This window comes from Herpailurus yagouaroundi, unplaced genomic scaffold (genome assembly GCF_014898765.1).
Source record: "Herpailurus yagouaroundi ecotype Mexico unplaced genomic scaffold, PumYag 163, whole genome shotgun sequence".
NCBI classification, from domain to species: domain Eukaryota; kingdom Metazoa; phylum Chordata; class Mammalia; order Carnivora; family Felidae; genus Herpailurus; species Herpailurus yagouaroundi.
In genome coordinates, this window is record NW_024412404.1 from 61,885,226 (window position 1) to 61,907,644 (window position 22,419).

The window sequence follows — 22,419 nt, forward strand, 5'->3', positions numbered from 1 at the left end:
TAGATACGGTGGGGGAACACGGGGAGAGTTCACTGCAGTCTTGTTTTCTGGAAGGCAAACTGATTCTTGGTATATTTGGTCTCTCTGCTTCAAGGCCTGGAAAAACCGTTGAAATGACCCCAGTTGAAGTCTTCATCACAAAACACTCAGAGTGAATTACAGAACTGTTGTCAGTTGCCTTCCAGTGTCAAAACGAGTCACATATGACCCCACTAGAAGACAGAGGCATAATGGCATTTTACCTTGTCTGAGTATTTTTGTCATGTTCATGCCATTAGACGCAGGCAGCTTCAAGATCGTGTGGAGAAATGGCTCCCCAGTCAGACATGTGAAGAGTAAAAGGTTAAAGGGGACGCGGCCCAAGAATGCATTTCATGAATATTTAGGATTAGGAAATTGATTTCCTCATCACATTCTGTGCCGCTCAACAGGTAGGTTGCAAGTGTTTATACTAAAAATATCTTTTCGAGATTCCTGCGGCCAAGCTGGGAAAATAGAATGCCTCCCTAAGTAACTTCAGGATCGTATGGAGCTTCAGGATCGTATGGAGACGATGCCTCCCTAAATAACTTACGAGTAACTTAGGATTCTTTGTCCTAGACGAACGGCGGACGCAGGCTGCCTCATGGCATCCATTCGGTTGTAGTTTTTGCAGGCATACGGAGTCTGCCCAATTTTTAATAAGTTTGAACCTTGCAATAAAAGATTTTTATCTACAGGTTACTGGTTCACAGCTGAAAATAGTTATGGTCCCATGGAAAGCCTCATCCATCCGTCTGAACACAGAATCACTGTATTACGGTTGAGAAAAGGTGGTAATTTGCTCAGCGCCAAACCGTACAGGGAGAGATTCAGGCCTGGGCAGGAGCCTCCTTGTAGAAACGCCACCTTTCCCCATCTAGATAAGACGCGGAGGCCAGCACTGTGCGGAGGGCAGTGTTTCTGCAAAGCCACCGTCTTTGCCTGCTCTCCAAATGTGCTCACGGCTGGTGAGCTCACGGTCAAGTTTCTGCCTGGCCTCCTGTGTTCCAGGCTCTGTCCTGGGGCGGCCACACCTTAAAATTCCTTCCTGCAACTCGGGTTCTCTTCCAAGCTTCCTGGCCCCAAGCCAGATCCTTCCCTGCTCTCCTGGAAGTTCAAGGCGTAGCCGCTGGTGGGCGGGGCCAGGGTCTCCCCGACAGCCACACCCAGCCTGGACTCGAAGCCCTTGGCTCTAGCTCGAGATCAGGGGTTCCAGAGAATCACTCAGCATTCATTCTACCTGGGGTCTCCTGGGCTGTGTCTGTGCCATAACCACAGCCACGCATGGCTGGGGAACAGTTCTTCGATAAAGCCTCGATCGGAAAGTGAACCTCCTGTCCAGAAGCCCATAAAGCATGATATTTCAAGTTCACTAAACTGCTGAAAGCACACAAGCCTTCCTTCCGTGGAAAAAACTCAGTGATGGTAAAAATGCCTCCCACAGCGCACTGCACTGTAACAAGCATTTGGCATAAATTAATAATTTATAAGTACCTGAGCAAGTATACAGAGCACCATAGCACAGCACAGCACCGACGGCAGTAGCTCGAAGTTCTCAAAATAATGGTGTTTTAAACATTAAAAAAAAAAAAAAATTCTAAAAGTTGGTACAAAAACACAGAACTCCCAACTGGAGTTGAAAGATAGTGCAAACTTCTGTCTTCACTGTTGAAAAAAGATGGCGACTTGCTTCTCACTTCGCGTAGGCAGCGTGGGTAGGTCTGGGCACTTGACGTGGGTGTTTCGGAGTGGGTCTGCAGCGAGGGAAGAGGAAACGAGAGGGTGGGTGGAGGCCTTGGAAATGGCCTTTGTGGGTGTACAGATGTCTGCAGTTGGGTGTCTTTTCCTGCCCTTCGCTGAGCCTTTGGGAGCAGACCTCCCCCCACCCCTTCCCCCCCCAAGAGGGCTGCAGGTCCCATCCGGGACCTTGCTCAGGGCTGCAGGGTTGCTGGTGGTTTATGCCAGCTGGCCACCTAGGGGAGCCCTCACCGAAGCCATCCCTCCTCTCTGCAAGCAGACTCTAGAACAGTGCGCGTTCAAGATAGGTAATGGAAAGTTTTCCAGTAATCACACGAAACAAGTAAAAAGTAAGTGAAACAACGGGGCGCCTGGGTGGCTCAGTCGGTTAAGCGTCTGTTTCTCGGTTTCGGTTCAGGTCACGATCTCAGGGTTTCGTGAGTTCGAGCCCCGCATTAGGCTCTGAGCTGTATCAGGCTCTGTGCGGACAGCTCAGAGCCTACTTGGGATTCTGTCTCTCTCCCTCCCACTCTCTGCCCCTCCCCCACACATGCTGTCTCTCTCTAGAAAAAAAAAAAAAAGTAGATGAAACAAATTTTAGCAATGAATTTCATTTAACTCCATACATTCACAGTTGCAGTATTTTCATATGAAAAGGGACGCAGCACGAAGTCGTCCCCATCCCGTGTCTGCCTGTGGGGACCTGACTGGCCTGTGCATTTCCAGGGAGCAAAGCCGGGCATGAGGGATCCCTCCCAGATGAATGTGCAGGACATTCTTCTCCTTCAAGAGCAAGACCAAGATGGGCTTGCCCTGGGCTCAGCGACTGGCAGAGGTGACGGTGGGCCACTGCCGGATGACCTTTACAAAGAGAGCCCTCCACTCGTCGTGTCCACGTAAAGCCGTGCTTTTCCCTTTTGAGCAAGTAACTTCAAGATGAGCACACGAAACCACAGCCAAATAACTAGGATGGTCTGCAGTCTTTCCGTATTTCCGCCCTCGAGAATTACACCACTGTTCTACCCCCTTTGACCAGAGTTATCTTTGGGATTTGTTAGGCAGCTCTCTGAGGCCAACCATTTTTCCCAAGAGTGGTAATGACATCACGAACGTCTTCCCCTTTCGAGACACTGAATTATTGAGCCCAGGGCCTGGCCAACACACGACCTTTGGTTCTTTTGAGCTCATATAGCAAGCTTCCTGCCAAGGCGGGGCAGTGTATGTCCAAGGAGTGTTTTGGCTGTGGGTTCGATCTACCCACTGCAGGGAAAGAGGTGGGGGGGGGGGGGGAGGCGGCCCATGTGTAGCCTTTGTCTCTTCCCACGAGCACGGAGGAGCTGCCTGGTCGCCACCCTGCATGGCGTCTCCACTGTCCAGAAACAGCTGCACGTAACCTCCAGAGCACAGTAAAATGTAAGAAAAAAATTGTGAGCATTTATTACATTTGTTTTCATCTAACTTCTATCATGAGAAGTTATGCATAGCTATTTAAATAGGCGCTCGGTTTAACACCCAGCTCGCAAAATTCCTGGAAATTGATTAGCTCTCAAAAAGCAGTGTGGGTCTGCCCCGGCCCACGGCCCCTTCAACCCCCCTGGGTCAGGAGGCTGCCTTCCCGTCCTCTGGGACAGGGTGAGCGGCGGCCACAGCTGGGGTTTCGTTAGCTGTGTGGAGAAGCTCCCCCTGGGTACCAGGTCTTCGGGAGCTAACGCCTCACGCCCTCCTTATTCACCTGGGCCCCTCCAAGCTCACCTCCTTTCTCGGGACCGCAGGGGTCGGGCAGAGTTTGTGCGGGTTGAAGACTGCGTTGGAGGCGTGCTCAGCCTTCGTGGGATCATGCCACTTGGAAGCCACTAATGTGCATCCCTTTGGGGGACACTGCCTGGTCCCTATCCGGTTCCACTTGATCTTGGTTTAATCTCTTAGGGACACTGGGGCCCTTGCTAGAAGCCGCATGGGGATCCTGGGGAGTAGAAGCTCATGACGGCCTCCGGGTAACGCTCCTATCTACCTTTGCATCGGTTTTATGCTGTTCCCAGGTACCAGAGGTAGAGACAGCCCGGCCTACGCCATCAGACCCATGTCCTGACGGGGCGGAAAGCACCGGGGGTGTGGGTGCCCCACACGGTTGTGGGGAGAAAGAGGCCCGGCTGTTACACCAACCTGAGCGGCACCAGGCAGAGCCCAGACTCCGGCTGCCCCAGGGCCCTGGCGGAGGGGCTGGTGAACCGGGAGGTCTTACTCAAAGGATCTGCAGGCAGAGGCTTCTGAGGAGGGTTTGGCTTCCAAGTTCCCTGCAATAAACCACAGAATTATGATCATATGATCACCCGTCTCCATGAACTGGGACACGACCTTGACTTCAGAAGTGGGAAACAGCGTGTAAGCAGGTGCTAGGCCACACAGTTCTCACGTCCAGAATAAACTTTCTGAACACCTTCTCTCCCCGTACACGTTGTTGATCTGTGTTAATCTCCTTGCCAACATCTGCTCTGACATTTCAAAGGTTTAGCCACAGCATCGCATAGTTGCACACACTCAAATGAGGTCTTCGGATGGCACACCAGTCACAGGCCTCGGGGGTGCCGTCTACACTGGCGTTTCTGGGCCAGCGCTACCCGCAGGATGTAAGCTTTCCTGTGTCCTTAAGCTTCCTTTCGATCTGTAAAGGCCTAAAATCAGAGATTGGTGGAAAATCTCGTTTAATGCCATTTATTTAAATTTCCCAGAATCTTGTAACAGAACTCCTTCAACTCTGGATGAAGTCGCCAACTTTTCGTCTGTCACTATGGGGTCCGAATAGCAAATGTTGAGCCAGATTGCTGAACGAAATGCACTGAAATTCTACCAAAATCCTTACTTCAAAGAATCACAAGCTCACATGGGAAGGGATGCTGAGAAGGAAAATCTAAGACCAAGTGTTTTGAGGGACAAGTGTAACTCTACAAGGAAGAGAACAGAAAGGTGTCACATTGATCAGAGCCTAGCGAGGGAGCCAGCAATAGAAGAGCGAGCATGAACTTGGGCATTACGTTGGGTTTTATTCAGAGACTGATGCTTTGGGACTGTGTCGGCCACTTGCCAACTCGAAACCTATCTCAGAGCATCGTCATGTAGACTAAAAAAAAAAAAAAGAGGGCACCTGGGTGGCTCAATTGGCTAAGTGTCTGACTTTGGTTCAAGGTCATGATCTTCCAGTGCATGAGTTTGAGCCCTGAGTCAGGCTCTGTGCTGACAGCCTGAAGCCTGGAGCCTGCTTCAAAGTCTGTGTCTCCCTTTCTCTCTCCATTCCTTCCCTGCTTGTACTCTGTCTCTCTCAAAAATACACATTAAAAATTTTTTTTAACATAATGCCTAGGAAGCTCCCAGAACATAATTATTAACAACATAATAATGAACCTTCCCTCAGGCCACAAATTTTAACATGCTTAAGGGAAATAATCAGAGAAACAAACAGTAAAGCCAAGGGTTTTCAGGGGACTCTTTCCTTGGTTACCCTGAGGAAAGGGGGGACAGAGGGATACCTGGGGTGGGAAGTCATTTTAGGTGTTGACAATTCCCTCCCCTTGGCCCATGGTGGACACAGGTGCCGAGACACCTTCTTCTCTGGTGTTTGTGGCCTAGAAGCAGTCACAAATGCACCGAAAACTTACAGGAACCTTTGCTAGGACCCAAGGGAGACGGGACATCCTAATAAGCAGATGATCTACCTTACTGTCCTATGCCACCCTTCCAAGACCACTCCAGATGATTTAAAAACCCTCGACTTGAATTTCTCACAGCACCCATCCCATTAAAATGACGTTTCCTCAGCACACGGAGCTCAGTTGAATGCAAACGTATCAACAGCATGTAGCCTATCTTTGTAAGCGAAGGTAGCAACCCCAGAAGCGTGTGTGGAATCACAGCCGTGTGGAAAATACGCCAAGTTGAAACGACGGGCAATGGGCCCGGGACCAAGGGAAAGACTTAAAAGTGCCATTTCTCTACCAGCTCACGTGAAAAGAAACAAACTAAAGCAAATTCCTTGACTAGGCATAAAGACCGTCTAACGTGCTTGAGAACTGGGGCACTGGAGCCAGGCTGGTGGTTTATTTGGCCAGGCTCTGCAAACGCAGGTGTTACTTAGCCTCTGGAAGTTGCGGAGAGGGGATGCTAAGAGTATCTTCCTCCTGACATTGATGTGAGGAGTGGGAGACGCTACCTAGAAAGCAATTAGCACAGGTGCTACTGCTATAGCCTAGCTATTACCGATGGAGTCAATTTACCATTGAAAGGTACAGTCATCCTACCGCCAAACTTTGGGTAATGAACTATGGGAATAACGCAAGCCCCGCTTCCTGTAAGATGGCAGAAAACCACGGGCAAGATATTAGTGTGTGACGTACAAGTGAATGCACGCACCTATAAAACGGAAAGGCTCTGAGGTTTAAAGCCTTCATTCCTAAGTGAGACTAGTTTTGCTGCGAAGAATGAATGAGTATCTGGTCTTGGTAATAAAGATAACGTCGGGTTTTTACGGCAGTGCTGGAGAAAAAGTGAGATCCATGTTCTAATGCATCGTAATGCATTTGGCTCTATCATGGAAACTTAGGACATAATTGGATTGGCCATTCATCCTGGTTTGTTTGGGACATTCGCAATTTACATTCATGGCCTTAATTATTAATCGCAACTCTCAGGTCCTGGTTTAGAGGATAAATTGGTTGGTCGCCATAGTGACCAAAGCCCCAACAGTGGAAACGCTGATTGAAATGTTGATCAAACCCTGGGGTCCGCGAGGCTGCAGTCCGCTCTGAAATCGGTCCCGCTCACAGATGCTGTCTAGGTGAGATGCCCACTTGTTACCAGGGCCAAACTGGCACAGGGCAACAGTGAAGTCAGTGCAAGATGAAAGCAGCCTCCCTTTTTAAGGTATCGGAATATCTCTAACAGTTGGGGGGAGGCATTAGCTGCACAGGCTGGGACCGTGGAGCGAGGGGTAGAATTCCCATGCTGCCTTTTAGGCATTGCTCTTCATGCTGCCTTTGCCTGAGCCTAGGTTTTCCAGAAAAGTCCAGTCTGGCCATGAAGCATCATCAGAATGGAGTGGAGAAAGGACTCCAGGCCAGGTTGTACACACTCAGTAAACATTAGGTTTACTAATTGTTTACTAATGTAAACAATAGGTCCCATAGACCTATTCTCATGTCATTTTTAGAATTTTATTTTTAAAAATATTTTAATGTTTATTTATTTTGAGAGAGAGAGAGAGCGCGAGCGAGCATGAGCATGCAAGCAGGGGAGGGGAAGAAAGAGAGGGGGAGAGAGAAACCCGAGCAGGCTCCATGCTGTTAGTGTGGAGCCTGATGCAGGGCTCAGACACACAAACTGTGAGATCGTGACCTGATCCGAAATCAAGAGCTGGATGCTTAACCAACTGAGCCACCCAGGCGCTCCAGGCCTATTTTCCTTTTAAACAAAATCAGGAAATCAGACCCCCATTTCTCTCCCTTTTCAACTTCCAGATACTGGAGGAAAGTCGAGATATGCTATAAAGTAGAATCGTCTCATCTCTCCATGTTTGCTCGTGTGTTAGCAGCAGCTACACATTTCAAAGTTTTTAGAGGGTTGAGAACAAATTTTTAAATCCAACGGGAGCCCTCTGCCTTGACCGTCATCATAAAGAATTCTCAACTGTTATCAACCTCCTCGTAAGCGAGAGTAAATGCATCCTGCATATCCAGAGACCTCTCCACAGGAAGGTCAGATGTTATCACAGGAAGATGCGAGAGACGCCCCTGATGCTGACACCGGGCCAGGGGCAGCGTCAACCCCACCATCCATACTCGGGCTCTCCGGCTCTGTGAGGAATATGCTTCAAGATGACTCCAAGGATAGCCGGTTCTCAGGAAAATGTGCAATACCTTTTCTTTCTTCAGAAAAAGCAGGGGTCTTGACAAATCTGCTTTCAAGACTTACACCTGTCTGTAAGGTGACCCTTCTTTCTGAAGCTACCTGAGAACAGTGAAGTAAAGGCACATAGAGGGGCAATACTCCATCTCCGAGGAAACCTTACAACCCCAAACAAATACATATGAAAAGGGTGCCAAGTGTCCAGCAGCCTAGGGTGAGCAAAGGCCAAGAGAAAGGAGAGCATGGCCCCCGTGGCCAACCTGATGGAGCATTGAGAAGAAAACAAGCTCCCCCTTGCTTGGGACAGGCGTGGGGAGGAAGCAGATACCGCAAAGTGTCCAGGGTGAACACGCAGCAGTGTAGACAGGCCCAGCCATCGGTGCAAGCCTGCAGCAGGGCCGGGGCCCGCAGAGTCTGTGCTGGAAGCAGGGAAGGCCAGACCGCTGTCATCCCGCAAAACCCTGAGCAGTGGCCTAGACTTCCCCTCAGTTGTCCTGCGACTGGTTTTCCAGGAAGGACTCCCCACCTTTCAGGAGTTTGGACACACTAGGAAAAGGAAGACAAGCTAAGTACCCACCCTGCCAAAATGTATCTGCACAGAAATGAAAAGGGAGGTGGTGAAACTCAAAAGAAAAGGGGAAGAGAAAAATAAAACAATGAAACCCAAGGATGAAGATAGTACTGAGCAAAGGGCTGTGAAGGTCCTGAGGGAAATGAAGAAAAGTTCGAGGGGGTTCAACAGTAAAATGCAGACCATAGCAAAGGCTACACAGCATATATATAAATGGTGTCACTTAAGGGATCTGAGTAGAGATAGAAAAAAAATACCTAGATTTTGTAAAACCTTTCTGAAAGAAAGAGTGTCAAATCTATGGATTAGAAGGGCACACCATTTCCCTGGGGGAATTGAATCAGACTCTTCAATATTAAGACACAACCTATTGAAGTTACTGGACAGCCCGGTACAAAATCCTATCACTTAAAAGGGCAGAAAAAAGCCAGCTTCTGATTTCTCCAGGGAAGACTGAAGAAGCCCATGTGTAAGAGTTTGGGAAAAACTAAGTGTGATCCATTAATTTTATATGCAAACTATTGCTGAAAAACGAAAGCAACAGTCAAATGTCTTTGAGCATTTGAGCAAAGCTTGAGCAAAGCTTGAGCAAAGCTTCTGAGAATACACTTTTCTAGAGCTCTTGTAGAAGGATGTACAACAGACTGGACACCAGCTAGCCAGTAAAGGAATGGATAGGTGGCACAAAAGATCATCACTGAGCATTGAATCCTTTCAGTGTAGACCTGAGTCTAACAAAATCGTGGCAATTATGGGTATAGAACAGAATGTCACAAACCAGGATAATGGAGACACTATAGAACTAACCACAGTTGGGAACTGAGTCTCCCATTTCTGGTAACAGGGCAGGCTGGTTATTTTGACCTATTCTCTCTCTAAAACCACTGAAGTTGTTGGATGAAATATTTTTAATTTTTTTTCTTTAAGGCAACAAAGAGCTACAAGATATAAGATATCAGCAGGTCAGCATCTAACTGGAAGCAGCAGCTAGTAGTGGTAAGTATCAGACAGATGCTGAGAAGGCATCTGCCAAGTTAGGAAAACCTAAGTTTTGATTTTGATACCCTTTTACGGTGAGGGATGCAGGAGTCAAAGGTCAGCACCAGCCCAAGTTTAATAGGAAACTATTCCCTTCCCAACCTTTCCACTCTAAAGCCAGGCTCTGCAAAGACTCTACCTCAGGTAAGAATGTTGGAAGGGATATTGCTTATCCCTAGGAGACTGTAAGGAGGGTTCCCTTGGTGCTAGGCAGATCAATGTAGGAAAATAAACCTCTAACCACAAATTGCGCTTGAGGACCGAAGCTGAAATCACATTACCTGGGTGGTCACTAAGTCTACAGCCATGTAAAGGGACCTCAAACTGAGAATGCCTCCAGGGCACCAGGCAGAGGCAAAATACATCCTCTCCAGGGGGTCACACCTTCATCCAAGATCTCAAAGAACTCTCAGAGAGTTTTCTAGATAATTTTCCAGAAAAATGAGCAGCTCATAGTAAAAAATTACCACGCATGTGAAGAAGCAAGGAATTGTAAAGGAAACCCCAGGAGTGACACACTCAGAGACTTCAGATTTTGGAGTTATTGGAACAAATTTTCTATGTTTAAGGAAATGAAAAACAAGCCTGAATATATGAATAATAAAGAAAATTTCTAGAAACAAAAAAGTAAAATATAATTGTACCAAAGATAATAAAATACCTAGGAATAAACTTTGCCAAGGAGGTAAAAGACTTGTACTCTGAAGACTATAAAACACTGATGAAAGAAACTGAAGATGACACAAACAAATGGGAAGGTATACCATGCTCATGGATTGGGAAGAATACTGTTTATAAAATTTTTTTTCTCTTTATTTATTTTTGAGAGAGAGAGGCAGAGTGTGAGCAGGGGAGGAGCAGAGAGAGGGAGACACAGAATCCAAAGCAGGCTCCAGGCCCTGAGCTGTCAGCACAGAGCCCGACATGGGGCTCCAACCCATGAACTGCGAGATCATGGCCTGAGCCGAAGTCAGATGCTCAACCGACTGAGCCACCCAGCCGCCCCGAATTAATACTGTTAAAATGCCCATACTACCCCAAACAATCTGCAGATTCAATGCAATTCCTATAAAATTATCAATAGCATTTTTCACAAACTAGAATAAATAATACTAAACTTTGTATGGAACCACAAAAGACCCTGAATAGCCAAAGCAACCTTGAGAAAGAAGAACAAACCTGGGGGTGCCACAATCCAAGATTTTAAGATATACTACATCAAGCTATAATAATCAAAACCGTGTGGTACTGGTACAAAAATGGACACATTGATCAATGGTATAGAACAGAGAACTCAGAAATAAACCCATGCCTATCTTGGCCTATCTATTGACAAAGGAAGCCAGAATAATCAATGGGGAAATGAGTCTCTTTAATAAATGGTGCTGGGAAAACTGGACCACTTTCTTATACTATACACAAAAATAAACTAAAAATGGGTCATAGACCTAAATGTGAGACCTGAGATCATAAAACTCCTAGAAGAGAACAAAGGCAGTAATCTTTCTGACACTGGTCTTAGCAATATTTTTCTAGATATGTCTTCTCAGGCAAGGGAAGCAAAAGTCAACTATTGGGACTACACTCAAATAAAAAGTTTTTGCACAGCAAAGGAAACCATCAACAAAATGAAAAGGCAACTTACTGAGTGGGGGAAGATATTTGCAAAAGACATATCCAGTAAGGAGTTAATATCCAAAACATATAAAGAACTTACACAACTGAAAACCAAAAAAACCTACTAAAACTCGGGCAGAGGACTTATAGACATTTTCCTAAGGAAGACATACAGATGACGAACAGACACATGAAAAGATGCTCAACAGCACTGATCACCAGGAAAATGCAAATCAAAACCACAGTGAAAAAAAACCCACGATGAGATACCACTGCACAAGTCAGAATGACTAGTATCCAAAAGATAAGCAATAACAAGCATTGGTGAGGATGTGGAGAAAAAGGAATCCTCCTGGACTACTGGTGGGAATGTAAATTGGTGCAGCCACTCTGGAACAGTATGGAGGTTTCTCAAGACATTAAAAATAGAAATACCATACAAGGGGTGCCTGGGTGGCTCATTCGGTTAAGCATCTGACTCTTGGTTCTGGCTCAGGTCATGATCTCATGGTTCGTGGGATTGAGCCCCACATCAGGCTCTGTCCTGAGAGCGCAGAGCCTGCTTGGGATTCTCTCTCTGCCCCTCCCCTGCTCATGCCCTTTCTCTCAAAATAAATAAACTTAAAAAAACCCCATATGATTCAGTAATTCTACTACTGGGTATTTATTTACCCCCCCCACCCCCAAAACACTAATTTGTAAAGATATATTCACGCCTATGTTTATTGCAGCATTATTTACGATAGCCAAGATAGGGAAGCAACTCTGTGTTCATTGACAGATGAATGGATAAAGAAGATGTGGTATACGTGTACAATGGAACATTACTCAGCCATAAAAGAAGAATGAGATCCTGCCATTTGCAGCAACATGGATGGACCTAGAGGGTATGACGCTAAGTGAAATAAGAGAGAGAAAGACATATACCCTGTGATTTCACTTGTGGAATCTAAATGTGTAATTTAAAAAAACAAATGACCGAAATATGCAGAAACAGATCCATGAGTACAGAGAACAAAACTGGTGGTTGCCAGTGGGGGGAGGTGGGAAGGGGGATGGGCAAAAATGGGTAAAGGGGAGCGGGAGGTACAGGCTTCCAGTTACGGAATGAATGAATCATGTGGATGAAGGGCACCACACAGGGACTACAGTCAGTGGTGTAATGGCAGCGTATGGTGACAGATGGGGGCGGCACTAATGAACGTAGCCTAACACAGAGAGTTGTCAAATCACTCTGTGTGCGCCCGAAACTAACGTAACATTCTGTCAACTCTACTTCAATGAAAAAGTTAAACACAGTTGAATGTAAGTACAAATTGTGCGAAGCTAACGGTACCGTTTTACCATTTGTGTAAATCAAAAAACATGGCATCCTATATGTTCATTGGATATCCAGGTATGTAAAATACCTAAAAGGTTCTATAAAAAATCAAGACCAACCTACAAAAGTGATTGCATCTGAGGCAGTCATGGTGACTTTGTACTGCTTTGTTTTTACTTTTTTTAACAAAAGGAAACGGTATGCATGTCATATCTGAGACTTAAGTAGGCGCATGCATAGAAAAATGTAGCGATGACAATGGTTGTTTCTACGTACTATAAACGTGGGTGACTCCTAGATTATTTTCACTTTTCTGTATTTTAGACATCTTGAAAATTAATGGCAACAAAAAGAAAAATACGTTCAGCCTCTGGGCCAAAGTAAAAAACGAAAAGCAGAAGGCGTAGGTTATGTGAAAAATTGCAAATATTGAGAATGGTACAAATCAGAACCGATGAGCACAGATAAAAATGCAGTGTTTGGAGGGAAATCCCTAGAATTCTGTGCTTATGTGACAGCATACGAATAAAATAAACAATAAAGTATGAATAGAAATGGAGTAAGGGTCTAAATAGAGAAATAAACCTAAAGAAAGAGGGAAATGATCGAGATAAATGGAGAAAATAATACATTCGAAAAATGGCTAGCTATCATTTAGCAAAGACGTATTACACAGGCGCACTAATAATATTAGCTATTTTCATGTAACGATCCCAGAGCCCAGGGATGCAGGTGTGCTCTCTAGCGTGTGCTGGGGAGCAGGAGGGAGCACTACCACGGCCTTGCGGAAGGCACACTGGCCCCGGAAAGGACAAAGCAGCGAACACATGGGGTTGAGGGTAACTCGGGTGGCCCTCTGAAAAACGGGAGTTGGGTTCCTACTTCAGTTTATACACCAAAATCAGGGGCAAATGGATCAAATGTTTCAGTGAGGAAAAAAAAAAAAGATCACGAAAGAAGAAGAAAGAGACAAAAATGTATTCTTTGGGAGGACACGCCTTTGTGAACGTGACAGTAAGAGATGGCAGAGGAGACGAAAAGACAGTTGACGAAAAAGGAAAGTAAACACAAATGGATCTTAATATTAAACCAGCAAAAAGAGGCCCGGTCTCATTTATGGGGAGAGAACCGTGGATAGCATTTATTGTTGTTGTTTTTTTTTTTTACCTATCATTTTGGCAAAGAGAAGCAAAATCTCTGAACACCGCGTTGGTGGGGACTTGGGGAGTAGAAATCAGCGTGACTCCTTTCGAGACTGGTCCACCTCTCAGGTCACAGGGCCTTTGAACAGCAATCATGTTCCTCAGATGTCACCCCACAGACATCCTTGCTCACCGGGCCCCAGGTCCCGGGGCAAGAGCGTGCCTCTTTGATGCAGCAAATGACTGGAAACAACCCATGTGGACCTCAGCACAGGTTAAATAACTGAAGGGATGGCTCCACAACGAAATTCGAGGTAGCCACTGAAAAGAATGAGGCGGACCCCCGTGTCATTGCCCGGGAACAGGTGAGTGGAGGGAAGGCCAGGTGATGCCACCATTTGAGTTCCAAACAAGAATCTGCAATAAAACAAGACTGACAGCAAGCTGGCAGGTGCTGAGGGTGGCTGTCGGGCAGACAAGGTTTCTCTGCGCTCTTTTCTCCCATCTTGCGTGTGTGAAAATTTCCGAATTTTCAATAATCCCTCTCTGCAGAGAGAGACAAAGTGGCAGTGAAGCTTTCCTCTGGATCCGAAGTTGTCTAGTAACGACGACTGCTTCTGAGAAAAGAAGCCCGGAGGCAGAGGTGGGAAGGAGACCAAGAGTTTTCCGAGTAACCCTTTGTACTGTGGGAATTTGTAATAATGGCTACACATTACCTATTAACAAATGCAAAGGGTAAAACAGGCATCCGTTGTTTTTTTTTTTTTTTTTTTTTTTCAGTATAGCTCACGCGCTTATGGGAACAGAAAGGAGTGGGGAACAAACATCCCTTAGAATACTGTTACCGTGGGGCGCCCGGGTGGCGCAGTCGGTTAAGCGTCCGACTTCAGCCAGGTCACGATCTCGCGGTCCGTGAGTTCGAGCCCCGCGTCAGGCTCTGGGCTGATGGCTCGGAGCCTGGAGCCTGTTTCCGATTCTGTGTCTCCCTCTCTCTCTGCCCCTCCCCCGTTCATGCTCTGTCTCTCTCTGTCCCAAAAATAAATAAAAACGTTGAAAAAAAAAAAAAAAAGAATACCGTTACCGTGTGAATGGCTTCCCTCTCAAGTTATTTCTCTCCAGAGCGAAATGGGTGCTTCTGCGTGCAATAGATGCTTTGAAAGACCTCCGATGGGTTTGTCGCGCGAAGAATTGGCGTGTGATATGAAACCAAAGAAATTTCAGTTAAGATTTCTGGAAGCACTGGGCGGGTGGTGGCAGGGGAGAGGTGAGCAGGAGTCCGAGACCTTGGTAGCTCCATTTTAGACTCGCGGGAGGAAGGGACTCAAAGTTTTACTAAGTCATGACTCGTGGAGGATGGCAGGCCCATGGGAATAACGGACACTGTGACGAGGCGTACTTTTTACTATTTAAAATTCGCGTCCATTCTGCGTTCTTTCCGACGCACCTACTGTGTTCAAGGGACTGGACGTGGGTGTTTCTGCAGGTGCGTAACTCAGTCCGTGCCTTCTGAAATGGGCCAGAGAGAGTATCGAGGGGACTCCAGGCCGAGGCAGCAGGTGAGCGAGGAGACTCCCGGGAAGAGTGCAGGAAAGCTCAGGGCGGAGGCGGGGTTGGAGAACATCTGGGCCAAAGGGGGAAATCTGGAAAGCAGCGAGCAGGCATGGGAGGGCTCTTTCCAGCACGTTGGCTCAGCTATTAGCTTTTGGGTTGGGCCTGGTGTAATGAAGCCTTTTTATAAAGATCAGTTTCCTCGTATTTCATCTCCCTTCCTTGGGAGAACATCTTGACAGACGGATTTCCTTTTCTCATTACACGTCGGCATTTCTGATGAGCAAGGACCTAAATCATCAGATTTCCAGGCCCCGTGAGCGCTGGTTTAAATCTCAGACACCCGCACAGGCCAGAAGAGTACAAGTCCTTATTCATTCGGATGCTGAGTTCGTTCCATTGAAGGAGGACTTTGAAAGTCAGGGCTCAAGCTCTAAATTCATTTGTCTCGTGCACATCTGTATCCTGACAAAGCACCCACGAATGAGTAGCTATTGTTTACCAGCCCGTGCGAACCGTTCGGCACTCTGTTGGGGGAGGGGGGGTGGCTGGGGCGGGAGCGCCATTCGGAGCTTCTCGAAACAGGCCTCTCCTCCCTCTGCGGCCACTTGAGCGGAGTTTGGTTGCTTGGCAGCCTTTTCTCCGTCAGAAGAGACTGCACAAGGTTGGCTGTTCCCCTTTTACAAAACACGGCTCGTCGTATGTTCTACAGACACCGACAAGGTGTTAGAGGAGGAGAAGCGTCCTGCCAGAAACACCGAACCGGCAATCTCCACCGCCACCGAAAACGCACGCGGCCTTCTTCGTGTTCAACACGCAGCTCCGATGCCATCATGGTCCTGAACAAGGGCTGGTTCCGGGAAAGACCAGCGAGGACAAGAAGGACCGCCGTGTGCAAGCAAAAGGCAAGAGAAACGCAGACCGAAGCCTCTCCATGCTACCAGAAGGTTTCCCCCTTCCCCCCGATCACCTTGTATCTCCGTGGCAAAGCGGGAGGGGAGATGAATGAAAGATTCCGGAGGTGCTCAGTGGTCCAAACTATGCAAACCAGAGCGGCCCTCACTGTGTAACCAGAACAGTCTCTGCTTCCTTCCCATCCAGCTACCCTCCGCTTTCAGACCGCAGGGGGCACACGTGTGGCTTTGACAACGCACTGGCTTCCCCACCTCTGGGGGCCTCACTAGACAAGCTGTTTGGCCTCAGTCTGCCCCGTTTCATCCCCTGTAAAATGGGGCCAAGGAAGGCATCGGCCCCTCGGCTCCGAGAGAGGGTCAGAAATGCCCGTAAAATGCTTCACTCAGGAGCACCAGCCATACGTTTGGTGTTCAATAGATGTTTGCTATTTTAGAACAACTTAAAATACAAAGAGAAGGCTCCTTATGCCAAAAAAAAGTTAGTAAAATAACACAGTCAGACACAGACATGCACACATAAATGCATTTATACACTATTTGGTTATAGGAATAAAAACTGAAATGAATGAATCCCGTCATTGCCGTGTGGATGAAATTTGTGTCGTGCCAGAAACAGGGTTGGCAAATATTCTCAGGGGCCTAGCAGCAAAAGTCAGTCTGAGATATGGGTCCAAGTGTTCTTTTTTGGTTCCTATTGTTTTCCTAAAGAAGCTGATCTGGCTGGAAAAATAAACTTGGCCCGTCAGTTCAGTAATCTAATTCACCGATGAGACTGCACGGAGGACAAGCACTGCCTAGCATTTTCCAGGAAACCAAGGACTTAAAATAAGCAAAAGTGACCCGAAACCAAACAGGACCACACATCAGCATGTATAGTTCAAATGCTACTTTAAGGGGCAAACCTTAAAATACAGACGATAACGCTAAGAGAGTGATGCTTTCGTGAAGTTCTCGCTCTCCTGAAAAATGGCCCATCCCTGAATTGAAGGTGCCGCTTCTGCTCTCTTAGAATCCTGGCACGTTTCAGTTTGACAGCAGAAAATTGTGTTTCAATCTGCTGCTACTTAGCACAGGCCTCTCTAGCTGTAATTTTCTGGGAGCAGAAATCTTTTTTTTTTTTTTTCTTCAGAAATATCTATTTCTTAGATGTGACGTTGAACATGTTTTTCTTCAGATGAATTCATTAAACTGATTCATGGGAATAAAGCACAGAAAGGATGTCAGGTGGAAATGTCTAGAAATCTAAGGGAAACCCCGAGGGTTTAAACGTCCCTATTGGCCCATCTTCTCTTCCAGAAGCAAAATCATACACACTGGTGTTTGGCAATTAAGAACAGGCGTGTCCTCGTATTTTCTGCTCTTTTGAGGGTCACACTTATCGTTACGTTCAGCTTGAATGGCTGGAGGCCCCGTCTTATGGTTCCCCGCCTGGCGTCTCTGTTTCCGGCTGCTGCCTGCCTCCTCCCCCACTGGGCGTCTCCGACCTGACCCTTCAGGGTGCTACTCTCTCCCTGGACATCAGCTTCTCCTTCATTCTCCAGCCTACTGGGGACTGACTCTAGGTCACAGTGGTGATGGTGTGCGTGCTTCCCCGAAGGTTTGAGGACATCATAGGGACCAGCCCGCAGAAGAGGAAAACGCAAAACTTGGTGTCAGACGTTTTCACTCCAGGGGCCCCTAGCTCACCCTGTGTTTCTGGCATCTCCCTGTCTCCTTCCTGGAAGTCAGGTCAGTTGACTTCACGAACAAAGCCTGCAGTCGAGAAAGGGCTTCTCTGGGGCGCCTGGGTGGCTCAGTCGGTTACGCACCCGACTTCGGCTCAGGTCATGATCTCGCGGTTTGCGAGTTTGAGCCCCGCATTGGGCTCCACTGCTGTCAGCATGGAGCCTGCTTTGGATCCTCTGTGCCCTTCTCTCTTTTCTGCCCCTCTCCTGCTTGTGTTCTTTCTCTCTCTCTCGCAATATTAACGTTAAAAAAAATTACAAAAAAAAAAAAAAAAAACCAAAAAACTGCTTCTTTCCCTGGATTATTCTGTGCACCCTTCTGCAGCCAAGCGCTGGTCTCTCCTCTCCTGCGGCTGGTGTCTGCTCACGCCTGCCGTCTCAAGCGGCTTCTTCCCCAGAAGGTACTTTCAGACTTCTGCTCAAGACCCACACTTGCTAGGTGCTTCTATCTTCTTCCCTGAGTACACATTACTCTTTGTCTTTAAAAAATTACCATAATGGTAGAATTGACTTTTTGCGGGGGGCCGGGGAAGGGGGCAAAGCGGATTGATTTTTCACACTATTGTAGTCAGAGAAAAACTACATAAAATATCTTCAGAACAACCATCACCAGAAGGTCTCTCAAAGCCTTCTGGGGTCCACCCACAGCCACCTCTGGAACTTCCCCTGTTTTTCTTTCCTCTTTCTTGCCTTCCAGAGTCTGAGATGAACCCTACTGGCAGCAGCAGGCGCAGGAAAAGTCCCTTGCTGCTTTGAAAGATACATGTAATATGCAAATGTATGCCTATTGGTCTGATCCCCTCAAGAATGTGTGTTTCCTTTAGGGCAGGGCAGACCCAATGCCACCTAGAATGAGGGCATTCTAGGATGCTCCCGCCTACACATGCACACAAGGTGATCACACACCTCTGTGACCCCTTTGGTTTTCATTATTTTACCCTGTTCCCAAGCCCGCTCTTTGCCTTTCGTGCTGTGGGGGATCTTGGCCGCAGTCAGCTAACAGCTAGATGAACGCCCTGGATTAGTTTCCTCTAAAATAGCTGACAGGATGAAAAGGAAGCGGAAGTTGGTTTCCTTGATCAAGGCTGAGGAGTTAGGTAGAGAAGCCTGCGTGCCGAGGGCCATTACCCCGCGAAGGAAAGGGACACAGGAAGGGCACGTTCGTGGACAAGAGACGGAGCTGATCCCAGTGTCTTACATTTGTAGAAATCAAATAGAACATTTGCTGGAGAGATCCAATGTTTTCTATAAAGAACTAACCCTTTCGATGGGACGTACATAGTACGTTTGTGATAACGTTTTCCTTCCGGAAAGTTTGGATGGTAAGTTTGGACACACGAGGCACGGCTAACCACAGTGTGTTGGTCAAGCTGCGTGGGGCAGGGCACGGGGACTCTAAGGTGCCACATATCAGTCAGTGGATTCAATCTGTGATGCCAAGTAAGAGCCACCTCCAAATATTCGCCACACCTGCATGGAATTAATTTCAGTTTCCTATGTGTGACGGGAGAGAAAGCGTGAGCTTAATGTCTATCATATGTCTCGGAAAAGCTCCAGACACACACCAGCCTGGAGTGAGAAATGTGGATTTTTCAGTTCCTAATGTTTAAAGGGTAACATTTCCTTAGTTTCACAAAAACAGAATGGCCTTTTTGGAGGGCCTGTCTTAAAGGAAATCTTGAGGGAGTGACTTCTGTAGGCATTCGCTGCTGTCAGGAAAAAGGGATTCCAGCAAGTAGAAATATCTTGCCTCAGATCCCATGGTCTGTTAAAGACAGTCCCGGTTTGACATGGTGGACTGATAAGTTGCTTGAAGATACATAAAAAGGCTTTGTATAAGGGACTCCGTGGGGAAGAGGCTTACGGGCTCGGCAGAAATCTGAAATCTGCACACAAAATATTGAGGTGTGGCACGTTTTCTGAAGGTTCAAAGCTCTCATCAGATCTCGAATAAGTCCATCGCCCAAAAGGTTTAGGACATGCCCACTGCCTTCCACCCACGTAAATCCACGTCAGGTTAGAAAAACAGATGTAAAAGGGCTCTCAACAGCCATCGAAACAAACAGAAGAAACGGGAGGTAGATCTTGAGTGGTATTGAAACGGAAGGGGACTTTGTAAGCACAAAGAAATGGGAGAATTCACAAATACTGAATACATTTAATGTTCAAAGCTGGAAGTCCTTTTACAACCCAAAATATCATAAATAAAATTCAAAGATGAATTAGGGAAATGTTTATAATAAATTACCGGAAAAGGATGAATAGTCCTCATTAAGAAAATAAACTCTTACAAATCAGGAAGAAAAACTCTCAAGTAGAAAAACATAGGCAAGGGGTAGGAACAGACAGTTCACAGAACAAATATAGGTGATAAATAGCAGCTGCATGTTGGAGCCGCGGGTACTAGCCCATGTCAGCCAATCCCTGCTCCTCCTTTAGTGACATCACATTGATTGCTTGAAATTGGCCATGGTGGGATTTTTCATTATGGCAGAGAAATCGCCGAAAAATCAAGGCTTTTCATGTTTTATTTGTTGACAGCAATGTAATGGCACACCGTTGGTTAAGAGATGTATAAAAATCAGTTCAAGTGTAGCAGTAATCAGAGAAATAGAAAAAGAAATGAGGTCTGGACAAGATGGAATAGGCACACTACAACCTACACCTCCTGCGAATTACCTCCTGCACCTCCTGCGAATTACCTCCTGTACCTCCTGTGAATTACAACAAGAAAGTTTCGAGAAAATCCACAGAGCAACTTACAGAGACTCTGAAAGCTGGAAAAAAGTAAGCGGACTGCCTATAGACCTTAGAACCCACAGAACTACCCAACAGTGAGTTCTTGTTTTTGGTTTTGCCTTTTTTATATCCTGGCCTGGGCTCTGGAGAGGCTCCCAATCTGGAAATGCCAATGGCACCAGACCAAAAAGAGGCTCGAGGAAAGCCTGCTGTCTCTAGCCCAAAGAGGTGGGAACAGGGTGACCCAGTAAGAGTGAAACGTTTTGACCACACCTGACCTTACTCTCACTCCAGGTGGGCACGCAAAAGCCATCCCCTCTGCCCCCCAGCTGGGCGCCACATCTTGGAGATGGTAGAGCCCTGCCTTCCAATCCTGCTTACGATACGTGGCCACCTCTCTTCCCTGGAACAGAGACTGTGGGAGGAACTTTTCGGTGGATGTCTCATCGCCACAGAGGCCAGAAGGAGGTGGAACAGTGTTTTTTAATTGTGGAGAGAATAGTCAACCCAGAATTCTATATCCAGTGAAAATATCCTTCAGGATTAAAGGCGAGATAGACATCGGATGAATGAAAAGCAAAAGAACTTGTCGGCAGCAGACCTGCTTTAACAGAATAGCTAAAGAGAAGTTTTTCAGACAGAGAGGAAATGATAGTAGAAAGAAATGCAGAATATCAGGAATGAAGGAAGAAGAGAAAGGGTGGATATATAAGTAGATGTAGGAGACCACTCTTAAGTTTCCAAACTTCTGCTTGATGGTCGAAAGCAAAATTACAGTATCTGAAGTGGTTCTCAATGTACAACACGCGAGACATCGATGTGATAAAGGGAGGAAGGAGGCTAAAGACACCTTGAAGGAGGTAACGTTTTTCCACTCCACTTGAAGTGATAATGTACTAACACTAGTAGACTATGTTAAATTATGCACATGTGGTGTAACCTTTAGAGCAGCAGTTTTTCAGTGAGATGACTTTGTTCCCTTGGGGACGTCTGGCAATATTTGGAGATATGGTTACACATGCTACTGCCATCTAGTCGATGGAAACCAAGATGCAGCTAAACATTCTACAACACACAGGACAGTCCCATTCAACAAAGAGGTATCCAACCCCAGATGCCAGCAATGCCGAGGCTGAGAATCCTGCTTTCCGGCAAGCGTAGACAAAACTATACGAAGACAAATCTCAAAGAAAACTAGAGATAAATCAGCACAGGATACTAAAAAATGTTCAACTAATCTATCGGAGTTCAGGGAAGTGGAGCACAATAAACAAAAATCAGAGGGAACAATATGAAAGTGGTAGACAAATTCTAACATCAATGATTGCATTAAAGGTAAATGATCTAAACATCTGTGAAAAGGCAGTGACTGATGGAACGGATGACCCAACCACATGCGGTCTCTGAGAAACTCATTTCCAATAAGATGACACAGGTACATTAAGAGTAGAAAGGTAGGAAAAGATAGACCTTGCAAACACGAATCAAAAGAAAACTGAAGTGGATATATTAGTATGAGATAAAGGAGATTTTGGAACAAAGGTAATTACCAGAACTAAAGAGGGACATGACATAATGATAAAAGGGTCCATTCACCAAGAAAACACGACAATTCTAACTGTGCCTACCACAAACACCAGAAGTTCAAAATACATGAAGGAAAAACTGATAGCCTGAGAAGAGACACGTTTATAGTTGAAAATGTTAATATCCCCTTTCAGTAAGTGATGGAACCACTAGACAGAAAAAAAAGAGATTTTTTTTTTTTATATCAAATTGGCAAAGCTTTGAAATGGTAATACTTAGAACTAGCAAAGTCGTGGTCTCTGTAATAATGTGGAAACATAAATATACAGAGTAGTCCTGAAAAAATATTTAGTTTCTGTATTAAGAGGCTTAAAAGGGTTATAGCATTTTTCCACCCAACATTTTGACTTTTAGGAATCTCTCCTAAAGGAATAATTACAGTTTCCCAGATTTATCTGTCTAGACCTTCACAACAGAGCGATTTATCACAGCAGAACTTAGAGATATCTGAAATTGCCCACTAATCGGCAAGTGCTTAAAAAAAAAGTATTCTTTATACATGTAGAGTGCTATGGTTCAAATAACATTTCTAAGAATTTTTAATGCCATGGCAAATAGGAATGAT

At 46.1% G+C, this 22,419-nt stretch overlaps 1 protein-coding gene across 1 annotated transcript in view; it reads right to left on the reverse strand.

Annotated features, from left to right (window-relative positions):
* Positions 1–559: 559 nt before the first annotated feature.
* The window catches only part of ADAM12 (ADAM metallopeptidase domain 12), a 299,802-nt gene continuing 277,942 nt past the window's right edge, over positions 560–22,419 (reverse strand). Inside the window, exons 22-23 of the mRNA XM_040486933.1 lie at positions 3,922–4,052; positions 560–1,775 (exon numbers count right to left, since the gene is read on the reverse strand). Coding sequence (XP_040342867.1) covers positions 1,715–1,775; positions 3,922–4,052 — 192 coding nt within the window. The 3' untranslated portion in view covers positions 560–1,714. The remainder of the gene's footprint in view (positions 1,776–3,921; positions 4,053–22,419) is intronic.